General features: G+C 31.5%; 1 protein-coding gene and 1 long non-coding RNA gene across 2 annotated transcripts in view; both read left to right on the top strand.

Annotated features, from left to right (window-relative positions):
- Positions 1-281: 281 nt before the first annotated feature.
- Positions 282-2,409, top strand: LOC149413149 (uncharacterized). The gene is made up of 2 exons (XR_016304267.1): positions 282-501; positions 1,709-2,409. It is a non-coding gene; the product is annotated as an uncharacterized LOC149413149 (long non-coding RNA).
- An 11,742-nt stretch (positions 2,410-14,151) lies between these two features.
- Positions 14,152-14,547, top strand: part of LOC149413150 (dynein axonemal heavy chain 1-like) — a 137,506-nt gene continuing 137,110 nt past the window's right edge. Inside the window, exon 1 of the mRNA XM_089645421.1 lies at positions 14,152-14,235. Coding sequence (XP_089501547.1) covers positions 14,152-14,235 — 84 coding nt within the window. The remainder of the gene's footprint in view (positions 14,236-14,547) is intronic.

Consider the following 14,547-nt stretch of genomic DNA (forward strand, 5'->3'; position numbering starts at 1 on the left):
AAGTAACTGGCCTATAATGATATTAAAACAGAACTTCAATAGGACATTCACAGAAGCTGAAAATGAACGTTGAAATATGATGAATTTTTCAAATTCTATGAAACAACCCATCCTTACAAATATGTAGATTGATTTAACGTCTTATAGGAAAAATGATGTTACTTTTTCAACAATTACAAAATTATATTATTTAGAAACCGTTGTAAAAAGTTGTAATAGTGTTTTTTTCATAAAAAATATACACCAAATATTAATTAAAAATAATAAAATAACACCAACCTATGCAAAGATGTGATAACGTACTAGTACTTATAATATTATACGTAACCAAGTGAGCCGAACGAAAAGGGCTCGCGGGCCGCGGGATGTGCAGAACTGCAAGCCATTCATTATCAGCCATTTCAATCTGATGCAAGATAGTAAAAAAGCTATAAAGGCGTGCGTTTATCGCAATTTCTTTACTGCACGAAGATTTCTTGGAAGGCTGACCATACGATATCCGTAAGTGTGAAATATTTTTAAATTGTAATATATTCCATATAAATTGTCATCTCTTTGTGTAGCCCTTGTGCGTGTAAAATATTCAATAGCAAGAAAATATTTTTTTAAAGTTTTTTTCCGATGTTTCGTGAAATAATGTAAAATAAGTATTTTCAAGATTACAGAATAACTTTATACCGTGTCCGGAAATTCTTAGTACAAGCGGGACACTGGTTTATCTACATCAGTAGAAAACCAATAAAAACTTTTTTTTCGATCTGTTTTTTATTTATTTTTTTCGGCAACAAAAGTGCTAAAATGTTTTTATAGGAGTTGGGTCTATGATTCTTTAAAAGACAAAAATTACTAATATTACGTAAGAAAACTTAATTAGCCAAGAATTCTTCCTGTTTTCCGTTAGCAGTTTTTTTTTATTAAATCTTTCTTACTGAGATGTAAGTTTGAAAAGGTTTTAGTATAAAGATATTGCTGGGAACTTTGATAGAAATTCTATACAGAAATCTAATAATTAAGTTGAGCAACCCCTGAAAATTTCTTGTATTTTTTTTTAATTCATTTCAATCATGAGTGAATGGTGAATAATCTAATATAATAATATTAATATAATTTTTCCTAAAATTTTCTGTTGCAACGAAAAAACTTTTTTAGATTTTGATTGTAACGGAAGCGATAAACTACAGAAATTTAGTAGGAAAGTGACTTGAAAGTGAATTTTATCGAAGAAAACAATACTTGTATCTTTGTGGCTTTACAGTTCCGGTCATAACTAGTTGACTTATAAATTTGTAAAATAAATTGGTTTAAACAAAGAAATTCTACATTTAAATTGTATCAACACTGTATTTTTAAATTAAAATTATTAGCACATTTATTTTCAATCACTCCACACACATTTTCAATTAATTCGTAAATGTTTTTACGTATATTTTCGTTAATAATTCATTTTTCTATTACTACATTATGTTATTAAAAAAAAATTAATATATATGTTACAAAAAATATGTTTGAAGCATTTAATTTTTCAAACACATCAAAAATTTGTTATGTTTTGTTTTGAGATTATCAAAAAATAAATTGAAAAAAGCATTGAAATTTTATGTAAATCGTTTTTTTTTAACTTTATTTTAAATCGTTCATTTTTGTATTTCAAAAGTGAAACCCAAAGGAAACAAAAAAATCTAATCTTCGTTAATTTTATTTTTTTCAGAATCTTTTCAACAATGGCCAAACCATTTGAACCCACCGAGGGTGAAATCCGTTACATATTATCCAAAATCGATACTAGCACACAGAAAAATCAACCCGTCATGGAACCCATTGATGTCGAAATAATCAATATTACACCAACAGAAACGTGAATCCATAAGTATGGATTATTATTTCAAAATCGCTGACCAAATACAATATCGCCCGAGGGCCACTAGTCTCTCGAAAATTTGGTAGGTTTTATTCACGTTGAGACACGATGAAGAAACAATATTTATGACAATGAAGTTACAACTGAAACACACGACGGCCAAAAATACACAAATGGCAACGGAACGTTCATTGAGCAATCGCACTACATATATATGTATGGTCGTCACTGAGTCGAGTGTATTTTAATATAGTTATTTACGTGCATTGCCAATGAAAAGACACATTTGTTGTACGATAAGCCAGCAAAGGGCTCCCTGGATGCTAGTATCGTGGATTTGTACGGATTGGGTCACGCTTGCAAGAAATCTTCGCGCAGTCAAAAAAATCGAGATATTATTGAATACTTCTCGACTTCTCTCCGAAATGAAAATATTCCTTCAGCAGACGAATATTTTCAAATCATCACTTATACATCAATTTATTAACTTCAAATTATGTACATTACAAAACACTTTTGGATACCGATCATATTAAATTCTGTTACTCAAACTGTTTATTTATTTATAATCACCTCCCGAAATAAAACTGGTAAATGTGAAGAAGTTACAATAATTATAATAATTTCACTGGAGCAAAGGTTTATGAAAGCTGTATACAGATTGTTGTGCTTCCATTTTTATACAATCTAGGTAGTTACTCGGGGTTAAGAACAGTGGCGGTTCGTGGTTTTTTTAACAGGGGGTTCAGAAATTCAAGAGAAGATAAACATATCTAATTAAAATTTACTTACTGTTGTCCTACGTCAAATAGTCGAATACGGCAGCAGTCACACAACTTAAATAAAGTTAGTGGGAGGGGTACCTACATATTATTGTTTTTAAATCACTTTACCTAGACACAATTATTAGATAATGAGAAAAGTTTTATAGGAATTAAATTGTTTAATGTTTTTATAGCACTCAATGTAGGTACGTTGCTAATTATTATTGTTTTTTAGAGAAGAATAATTTCGTAGAATATATAATAAATATTTTAAAACATCAAAAAAACAAATAAAGGTGGCACGAAATAAATTTAAAAATAGGTAGTAGATTTACAAATGCCATAAGCAAACGGTTGGAGAAATGCAGAAACAAGAAAACAAAAAAATGTACAAAAATGACTACAAAGTTAAATACCATAATATAACATAAAAAAATAACACTTAACTTGCATCCCTATGGTTCAAAGGTTAAACGTCGGCCGCGAAGTTCTCGGGTTTCTTCGGTTACATTCGTCAATGTTCGGAGGTCACGTGATATCACAACGCGTGTTCGGCGCACACAATTTGTCTTATTTTTGCAAAGAAAGACCAAATGTTGTATATATCACCGTCATAGGGTCTGTACCGGCTAAGATTATTTTGTATGGAGAGTTTGGCGCGGATTTTAACTCGCACAAATTTGGAATAGGCATCGTACTTTTCGGTGGCGCGGGTTTTGAAGGCGAAATTTTAATAGCGTGCTATCTATAATGTGCTTATATTATTATAAAACAAGGATGTTTTATTTTCTCATATTTTTAATGGGGGTTCGCCGCACAAACGCACTTTAGAGAAAACCGCCACTGGTTAAGAATGCTTTAGGTTTTGAGCATGGGTGGACAACCTTTTCAGCAGCCGGGCCAGATTTTAGAAATGCGATTTCCTACCGGGCCGTACTAGAGGTGAGTAGTACTATCTCGTCTTGATACTTGGAACAACTGGTACAAGAATGAATGGTATTGGGGGTAATGGTATATATTTAATGGTATTTATCATTCATATACACGGTGTCCGGAAACTCGTAGTACAAGCGGGAAACTGGAGAATCTACACCACATGGGGAACCCAAAAAAACATAAAGTTTTTTGATTTGAGCATTTTCAAAAAAAAAAAAAAACAAAAAAAAATATTTTTCGGCTATTTTAGGGTTAAAGTTTTTTCTGGTGTTTAGGGTTGAATAACAGATGTTTTAACCCTGCAGAGCAGAAATATTTTATGATTACACCGAGTTAAATGAAGGGTGATTTCAAAATAATGCTTCAAATCCGAGTTTCTTCATTTGTTTTACTTTCAAATAGTTTTAATTAGTTGGGTACTTTGATCTTCAGTAATAATTTATAAGAATTTGAATAAAGATGATAGTTGAATCTTCCATAAACGAGATATGATACGAACTATATGTGGTTTGGCCACCCTTGCTTAAGAGGTTGAGAAGTCTTGAGGTTGAGTATTCGAGAGTACCTGGAAAATGGATTCATTTTAAAGGTGGAAATAATATTGTTCTGAAGAAATGAAAAAAATATTTTTTTAAAGTATTTGTGTCACTCGATCGTGCCATGTCTTCCTTGGGTGACCCCAACTTTTTCTACCTTTCACTTCCACATCATCCATTCTCCTCACACCTCTGTGTTCGTTCATTATGTACATCTCATTTTACCACAAATAATTAATAGATATATGGTGTTCTCTAGCGTCCTCGTCTGTTTCTACCATTTATTCAGTATATGTACCACATTGTTACTGTTAAAATCTGCACCATATCGACTACGTATCTCATTCCAGTGCAGGTATAAGGTGTTAAGTCTTCTTAAGCGTACCCGGCTTTTCATATCGTTCAAAACACTCCTGGCACTAATAAGAACAAACTTTAAAATTATCAGCGAAATACAAACATTAAGTTTTTAGGGCACACACGTTAGGTAGGAACTTAATACAAATGGATGAAATTTTTTTACAAAAAAACACCAGAGATGTGCAAAATGGGTACCCAAAACCATTTGAAATGCAAAATGCAAATGGGTCAAAACTTTTCCATTTGAAAATGCAAAATGCAAAATGGTTTTTAGAAAAGCATTTCAAATGCAAAATGCAAAATACCTATTTTCAAAATGCATTGAAAATGCAAAATGGTTTCTCAGGTCAAACAATCAAAATAATTATAAAATTTTTAAACAATTTTGTCATTTAATAATGGACATCAATGTAGAACAAACATATTACATGATGGTAAATCCAAAAACACCACGACTACAGATTATGAAACCACAAAAAATTTGCGCGAGACTAATGTTGCCAACGTAAAAACATAGAAACTGCTATCTAACATTTAATATTACAGCTTCATGGCCCCATGTTCAGTATTTGAATCAGTATTTTTTGTAATGGTATCACTCAATTGTCAGGGCTCCTACCAGGGAGCAACTTGACAAATGTAAATTATCTCTCATAGCGAGCTTGAGGACCGACTGATATTTGGGGCTTATGAAAAAAGATTAGAGGAGATAGTAGGAAGAATGTTGTAAAAAAGCATTTAAAATGGAAAATGCATTGAGAAAAGCATTTAAAATGCAAAATGCAAAATGGTTTTCAGAAAAGCATTTAAAATGCAAAATGGAAAATACCCATTTTGCATTTCCATTTGAAATGGATTTATTTGAAATAAAGCACATCTCTGAAAAACACACATAGATATATCTATCACACATTCCAAAAAACATCTGTCTTATTAACATTCGAACTTGAGTCAAGTCAAGTATGTGTGTATGAATAAGAATTTGGCAACGAATGTATACCAAGTCTCTGCAAACCAATGGCGTAAAATGGTGAGTTAGTCGTTATTCAAAATAAAATTATTTTTACATGGCCATATATAACGTACTAGATCAGACTGACACTAACCAAGCAATGGACGAATTTATTAAGAAATTGCAATTCTACATATCTAATAACACTGTCAACAAATGTATCCCAAACAAACAATTTAAACTCATGCCATGGATCTCCCCTGGCCTTGTCAAATCTATTCACAGACGAAACCAACTCCACAAAATTGCGAAAAGGCAACCAGGTAATATTTTACTACAAGAACAATATAAGAAATATAGGAACTTGTGCAAAAAATTAATTAAAACAACAAAAGAAAAATTCTACAAACAATATATATACGAAAAAACATTAACTCCGAAACGTTTCTGGGATATATTTCGAAAAATCACCAGAACAAAAAATAATAAGTCGTCATTCATACATTCATTAGACACTAAAAACACAAACACTGCTGACCCCAAGGGGATGGCTAATTTTGCAAATCATTATTTTACTTCCGTAGGAGCTTCACTCGCTAACAAAATACTCGATAAATGTAAGAAAACTGAATCCGATCTAGCCAACATACCTTCAACTGTTTATAATTGTAAAGCAGATGAGATTCAAACAACGACTAATGAAGTAATGAAAATGATAGATGAACTCAAGGCATCGAATGCTTGTGGGTCAGATAAAGTGTCAACAAATTTGCTAAAAGTGTTGAAACCACTTATAGCTAGTACTATTGCATTTATCTGTAATCTTAGTTTCAAATCAGGCATATTTCCGAACCACTTAAAAGAATCAATTGTCATACTGATTCACAAAAATGGAGACAAATCGGATATACAAAATTATCGGCCTATATCTCTACTAAATTCAATCTCAAAAATTATTGAGAAAATCGTCAAAAATCGTCTTACCCTCTACCTAGAAAATCACAAGATCCTATCTAAGAACCAATTCGGCTTTCGACCCGGTTTAGGAACAGAAGATGCTATTGCTAAGCTGACTGATATTATTTCCAATAATATTGACCAGGGAGTTAAGTCCATCGCTCTCTTCCTTGATCTGGCAAAAGCTTTTGATACCATCTCCCATAAAATACTTCTGAAAAAACTACAGGCCATCGGCATTCAGGGACAGCTATTCAAATGGATGGATAGTTACTTAGCGAATAGATACCAAAAAGTAAAAAATAATGATACTGTTAGCGATCCCGCCCTTACAGAATTTGGTGTACCGCAAGGGAGTACCCTAGAACCACTTCTGTTCAGTATTTATATAAATGATTTGTGTAATAGTAATCGCTCCAATCACATCATAACATTTGCGGACGATACTGTCGTAATATTTGAAGGAAGAAACTGGAATGCTGTACACAACAAAGCAGAAGACGGTATTAACCAGCTTAAATATTGGTTAGATTATAATATTTTGACTCTCAATTCAGAAAAAAACAAATTTATACGATTTAGTGCGACAGAAGCGGGCCAACCCAAAGAATTATACAATATTTTCATACATAAATGCAACGAATCAACTATCTGTAATTGCTATAAATTAGAATGCGTGAACAGTATAAAATATCTCGGTATTGTTATCGACAAACATCTTAGATGGGACGAACATATAGACCTTGTGACTACTAAGGTTAGAAAGCTGACGCATATCTTTATGCCAATTAGAAATATCCTATGCCTAAAAGATTTAAGACTCATTTACAACGCTATGTGTGGGTCACTATTAGACTATGCATCATTAGGCTGGGGTGGATGCGCAAAAATGGTTTTAGACCAATTAGCAAAGGCCCAAAAATCCTTACTAAGGGTAATCATGAAAAAACCTTTTAGGTACCACAGCGATTCACTATTTGAAGAGTTACGAGTTCTAGATGTCAGACAATTATACATGAGGAAAATAATTTTGAACACTCATAAAAAACGTCATCTCTACCCATCTATCGACCACTCTCACGACACCCGACACTCACGGAGGAATCCAATCGTACCACCCACAACCAAAACTTCACTCGCGCAAAGACATTTTTCATTCCTAGGCCCAAAACTTTACAACTTTATACCTGATGCTTGGAAAAAGGAAAGCATAGGTGCTCTTCGTAAATCGATCACTGTCTGGCTTCGCCAATTAGGGAGAAAAGAGTGTGAACTCACACTTTTCCAAAAATAAAACAAACAAAATATCAAACACATTAAGAAAACAAGAAAATAAACAAAACTAAAAAAAAACAAACAACAACTTAACATCAGTTAACTTTATAACTTTTTGCTTTTAATCTTTTATAATAATATTTTTTATGCATCATTATTTTTTAGTTATATATATATATATATATATATTATATTTTTTTTCTTTTAGTTATGTATATATGATATTACTTTTCTTTTTTTTCCTTTCCTTTTTTGTTTTTGTTCTTACAAAATATGTATGCGTGCATGAATACTAACTCAATTTTGACTGTCCTAAAACGGGAATTCCTCCTAGTTGGGCAGTCAAAGTATTTTTATGTATATATACATGTGTCATTGTATCGTCACCTGTACTAAATAAATAAATAAAAAATAAAAAAATAAAAATAATAAATAAATATTTCGGCGAGAAATACGAATACTAAGTAGGTGCGTACATGATTAATATTGCATTGGAATATCTTATCTTTGTGCTATTTCTATAAAAAATAATCCAAAGGTTGTTTTGCGAATGATTAGATTGTATTATTGGACGACTGTGATAAGGATATACAGGGTGTCCGGAAACTCGTAGTACAAGCGGGAAACTGGTGAATCTACATCACATTTGGAGTCGATTTTTTGGTATATTTTTTTTTGATTTGAGCTTTCGTTATCGAGTAAATCGAGTTAGAAGTTGATTTTTTTTTTTTTTAATCAAATTCTTATAAATTATTACTGAAGATCAAAGTACCCAACTAATTAAAACTATTTGAAAGTAAAACAAATGAAGAAACTCGGATTTGAAGCATTATTTTGAAATCACCCTTCATTTAATCCGTTGTAATCATAAAATATTTCTGCTCTGCAGGGTTAAAACATCTGTTGTTCAACCCTAAACACCAGAAAAAATTTTAACCCTAAAATAGCCGAAAAAAATATTTTTTTGTTTTTTTTTTTTTTGTGAAAATGCTCAAATCAAAAAACTTTATGTTTATTTGGGTTCCCCATGTGGTGTAGATTCTCCAGTTTCCCGCTTGTACTACGAGTTTCCGGACACCGTGTATACAGGATACGATTCATAAATATTTATTTATAGCAGCAATTTTCCATAATGTGATTGATCGGTTTTTATACAGATATAATAAAAACTATTATCTTAATTTTTTTTAAATATTTTCCAATGAAACACAACCACAACTGTGTGAAGAAGTTGACAAGCGTATCTTTGCAATCAATGGCGTCATATTTCATTGGCAATACCATCAGTGCAAAATAAACCCATGGAATTTGTTTAGACCAATAAGGTTATCTCCTACAACGATAAATCATTTTATTTACAGACGTATCATAATAATTAGAGCATGTTGAACACAAAACAGTTTGATTTTTTGGAAAATTCCAAATAGTAGCGAAGATACGAGTAGACAAAACGTTGATGACGTCACGAGACATAATCGAATATACTTGCAACGTTGCTACCAATGTTCACTAAAACTGTTGACTTTTTGGAGAAATTGATGTTGAGTTTAGTTAAGTTAACTGTCGTTGTTTTATATAATAATTTTTTATCAAAATAATAATAAAAATTGGAGATAACCTCATTAAACATTATTTTAATATTCAAATATGAATAAATATGTTGGACCGCGATTTCAAATTATAATAAGTTGGTATCTATTTATTGTTTTACGTGAGTCCAATTAAGTCCAGATTGACCGGATCCAGTAAGACCATGGAATCTTCGATTCATAAGTTGCGTGGCTGGAGGAAGTGGGAGATGAAGAAGATAAAGAAATGGGTGATATATTTCTGTTCATATCTGATCACTAAACAAAACAATTTCAAGCAACGTTTCAAGCACGGTGATAGATAGGTACTTATGCCCAGTTGTTTCGCAAAAATTCAAATGCAACATTGTGATCAAATGGACATTCTGAGCCATTCTGTTTTGTTTACAGTTGAAAAGTTCCTGTTAAATGCCGATTTTAAGTCAGTCTCAGCTTTTGAACAAAATTATGATTATCAAAAGAGGACAACACTAGGTATCATGTTATAAGCTTGTCAGCTTATTACAATTTAATAGAGCTGATACCAAAGATATTAGAAGAACGAGATATGCTATGTTGGCCGCCGGACCGTAGGCGGAGTACTACCTAATTAGGGTACTTTGAATACTATCGGGACGTGTACGTACAGACATCTGTTCTATGTATTAGTGCCAACTGAAGCGATACGTCCTTAGCGTAAGCGAAGGTGTACAGTAGTATTGGTGAACAAAACCGGCGACAATGGGCAAAACAATTCCACACAGTATGAACTGATCATAGCACATCTCGTTCTTCTAATATCTTTGGCTGATACGCACCTAGAACCAGCGTTTAGCGGGGACCTTCCGAACGTCAAAAAAACAAATGGCGCTGCATGGCCAATTGACGACAATGTTTTATTTAAATTTTCCATTTAAATTTCGTTTGTTGCATTTAAATTTCATTGTTTGCATTTAAATTTCATTGTTTGCATTTAAATTTCATTGTTTGCATTTAAATTTTCCATTTAAATTTCGTTTGTTTCGTTTGTTTGTTTCATTGTTTGCATTTAAATTTCGTTTGTTGCATTTAAATTTCATTGTTTGCATTTAAATTTCGTTTGTTGCATTTAAATTTTCATTGATTGCATTTAAATTTCATTGTTTGCATTTAAATTTTCATTGATTGCATTTTAATTTCATTGTTTGCATTTCAATTTCATAGTTTGCATTTGAATTACATTGTTTGCATTTCAATTTCATAGTTTGCATTTAAATTTCATAGTTTGATTTGAATTACATTGTTTGCATTTCAATTTCATAGTTTGCATTTAAATTTCATTGTTTGCATTTCAATTTCAAAGTTTGCATTTGAATTACATTGTTTATATTTCAATTTCATTGTTTGCATTTAAATTTCGTTTATTGCATTTAAATTTTCATTGATTGCATTTAAATTTCATTGTTTGCATTCTAATTTCATTGTTTGCATTTAAATTTCATTGTTTGCATTTTAATTTCATTGTTTGCATTTCAATTTCATAGTTTGCATTTGAATTACATTGTCTGCATTTCAATTTCATAGTTTGCATTTAAATTTCATTGTTTGCATTTAAATTTCATAGTTTGCATTTGAATTACATTGTTTGCATTTCAATTTCATAGTTTGCATTTAAATTTCATTGATTGCATTTCAATTTCATTGTTTGCATTAAAATTTCATTGTTTGCATTTAAATTTTCCATTTAAATTTCGTTTGTTGCATTTAAATTTCATTGTTTGCATTTAAATTTCGTTTGTTGCATTTAAATTTTCATTGATTGCATTTAAATTTCATTGTTTGCATTTAAATTTTCATTGATTGCATTTAAATTTCATTGGTTGCATTTAAATTTCAGTGTTTGCATTTTAATTTCATTGTTTGCATTTCAATTTCATAGTATGCATTTGAATTACATTGTTTGCATTTCAATTTCATAGTTTGCATTTAAATTTCATAGTTTGCATTTGAATTACATTGTTTGCATTTCAATTTCATAGTTTGCATTTAAATTTCATTGTTTGCATTTCAATTTCATAGTTTGCATTTGAATTACATTGTTTACATTTCAATTTCATTGTTTGCATTTAAATTTCGTTTATTGCATTTAAATTTTCATTGATTGCATTTAAATTTCAATGTTTGCATTCTAATTTCATTGTTTGCATTTAAATTTCATTGTTTGCATTTTAATTTCATTGTTTGCATTTCAATTTCATAGTTTGCATTTGAATTACATTGTTTGCATTTCAATTTCATAGTTTGCATTTAAATTTCATTGTTTGCATTTAAATTTCATTGTTTGCATTTAAATTTCGGCGAAATAATCGGTCCTTAGGGTATCTTCCACTCTACTATTTGACATATCAATTGAAAATGTATATTTATTAGATTACCGTATATATGCCTTATTTCCTACTAGCGCAAACGCATATATTATAATTAATATAATTCATTATTGTGAAGGATTTATGAATCAGGATTTAATATTATTTCCTATAAAAAACAAATACTAACAATTTTTTTCTCTGTAGTAGATATTTTTTGGTATCAAATAATTAGAGAGACGACCAGAATTACCTTTCGAATGATTAAGATTTAGATCTGTTAAATATTTTATCAAATACATAGACATCAGTATAAAGAAATATTATTAATTATTTTAATATTTTTATAGCTACTTTATCGTTTGTCTGATATGATTTATTATTTTCATTATTTTTAGTTTCATGCACCCAAATTAGTATGTTTTATATTCCTTCACAAAGTTTTCCAAAAATATATACCAATTTGTTATCGAATATTACAAATTGTCTGCAAGTCAACTTTATCAGGATACTCTATTATGTGTCAGTATCTATAATCTACAATAATGTATTATTGGATCAACATTTATTTATCAATGCAAACAGCGAGTGCAAAAAATATAGATAATAAAATTAAAAACCTGGCTATCGCTATAATGCTACGAGTTACAAAATTATTGCGTTATCGAATTTTTACAAATAAGACGTTATCAATCTTATTATATTGAATACAAATCGATGTCCGATAGCAAATATATTATAACTTTATAAAATAACTCGATATACACGAGGATCAAAAGTTGAGCCTCTTCGAAAGGTTTTTTTTAACATTAGCTCAAGAAAATTTACCTTAGGGCCTGTAATCTTTGGAGATGATGTGTGGAGGGTTTTTTAGAAGAGGGAGGAGTGAACATGGGTATTGCCATGGGTAACGACCAACAAGCAACAGAGCGGCTTCTCAAAAACTATTCTCATATCTCGGTCCTAAAATATATAACAAAATCCCCTCACAGCTGAAACTGTGTGAATTGTCATCATTCGGTCCAAAAGTAACAAAATGGTTATTAGATCTAGGCAGGACTGATTCCGAAATATTACTAAAAATGTTAACTGATAGTTATTTATCACGAACGTCTATTCTCCGTCCAACTTAAGAACGACCTGTTGGAGTACCAAATTAGGTTCGTTCTGCGCATACCACCCCCCGCTCCTTTCCTTCACCATCGCTCGGCTATCTCCGGCAATCTTCGCTGACAATTCGTTAGTCGTTAGTGCCCGCGCTTAGAGAAATTAACCCATTCAGACCCTGCTAAAAAAATGCTGCTATAAAATGGATGTTCAGCCGATATGTCCGAATTCATTTTCACCAATTACGAAAAACAAAAAAGGACAGGTAAACATTATTTATGTGTTATTTGTATGACTATTCGATTTACAACAATGCATTTTTATTTTTCATTATTTATTCATTTCAACAATGCGATTTACAACAATTTGACAGAATGATATGGGGAATGCCCCATATCATTCTGTCAAATTGGACAAGCTTCCAACGAGACAGTGGAAAAAAGGTGACATCATTCAATGGCTTGAAGAAAAGGGAGAACTAAATATCGATATAAGTATGATTAAAGCGGAGTTGTTGCGGGTTGTCAGTTCATACAGGGGATTATATGATAAGTATGTGGTAGATGTTACTGCGAGCGAAGTCAACAAAACTGTGCTCCGATTACCTCCTTATCATTGTGAGTTAAACCCGATCGAATTGGTGTGGTCAATGGTTAAACAGCATGTCAAAGTTAACAATACCTCCTTCAAAATAAGTGACGTAAGACGACTCATGCAAGAAGGTATCGAAAAAGTCACACCAGAACATTGGAGTAACTTTGTTCGACATATTGTTGGTATCGAAAAAAAAATTTGGAATATCGATCACATTGTTGATGAACTCGAGGACAATAATGATAATTCCTTAGCTTTTGAAATTTCAAATGAATCATCTGAGGAATTTTTTTTTTTTTTAATGGCAATGATGATATTTTCAACTTTGGATTGATTTCTTAGCCGATTTGATAAATCTGATGCCTAATAAAGTACAATATGTATTGTAATACTATCATCATCATTATTTGAATATATTAAAATGTTTTAATTTTTAATTTTATTTATCGGTAGGAAAATAAATTAAATAATTAATTTATTAAAATAGTGGGTCTGAATGTGTTAACGCTCGTCCTTTTAGGAGTGGGGAGAAGGGGCGGAGACATGCGCGTCCACGGGTTGTTCTAATCTTGGACCGAGTTATAGTTGTATCTTCGCTTTTACATACTTATTTTCTCTATTCTAAACCTGTTAATTTTACTGTCCTAAAACGGGAAACTTTCCTAGTTTGACAGTCAAAAGCTTCCTTGCATATAATGTAATGAATATTATTAAAAAAAATAAACGACCCGTTCTCATGTGACAAATTTAAACCATGTACAAATGTTGTGCCTGTTTTCCAACTATGCTGAAGGGATCAATGGCTAGCTTTTCAGAACATCTTCCATTGCAATACTAGTAGAATAAGGACAGCATTCACCTGATGCCTGTGCTCTAAATATTGAAATCCATTTGTTGAGATGGAGGAATCTGTCAAACAGAGCAAAGGTTTCTCAAGTATTTTGTCATTCCAGACCAAAGTTACTGCCAAATTCAACAGTCAGGTTTGTACAGGGCCAGCAGTTGTGTACTATTACTGTATCAGCTGGCCCTGCACAGTACGCCCAGTTTCTGAGAGGCTGCTTGAATCTGTCTTCGATGAAGCCCCCGTTCCTGAGCAGCCATAAATGCGTATATTCTCGGTATACCTTGTATTGTAGGTAATAGGCATTAAAATCGCTTGACAAACGGAGTCTAGAAACGTTCGATTTCAAGCAAAAAACTGGTTTTTACTTAATTTGTAAATAATTTTATAAAAAAGAAAAAAAGTTAATCAAGTGAAACTGTCACAGATAATCTTAACCATAAAACTATAT

Source organism: Hesperophylax consimilis, chromosome 22 (genome assembly GCF_061612785.1).
Source record: "Hesperophylax consimilis isolate HC1 chromosome 22, BYU_Hcon_1.0, whole genome shotgun sequence".
NCBI classification, from domain to species: Eukaryota; Metazoa; Arthropoda; class Insecta; order Trichoptera; family Limnephilidae; genus Hesperophylax; species Hesperophylax consimilis.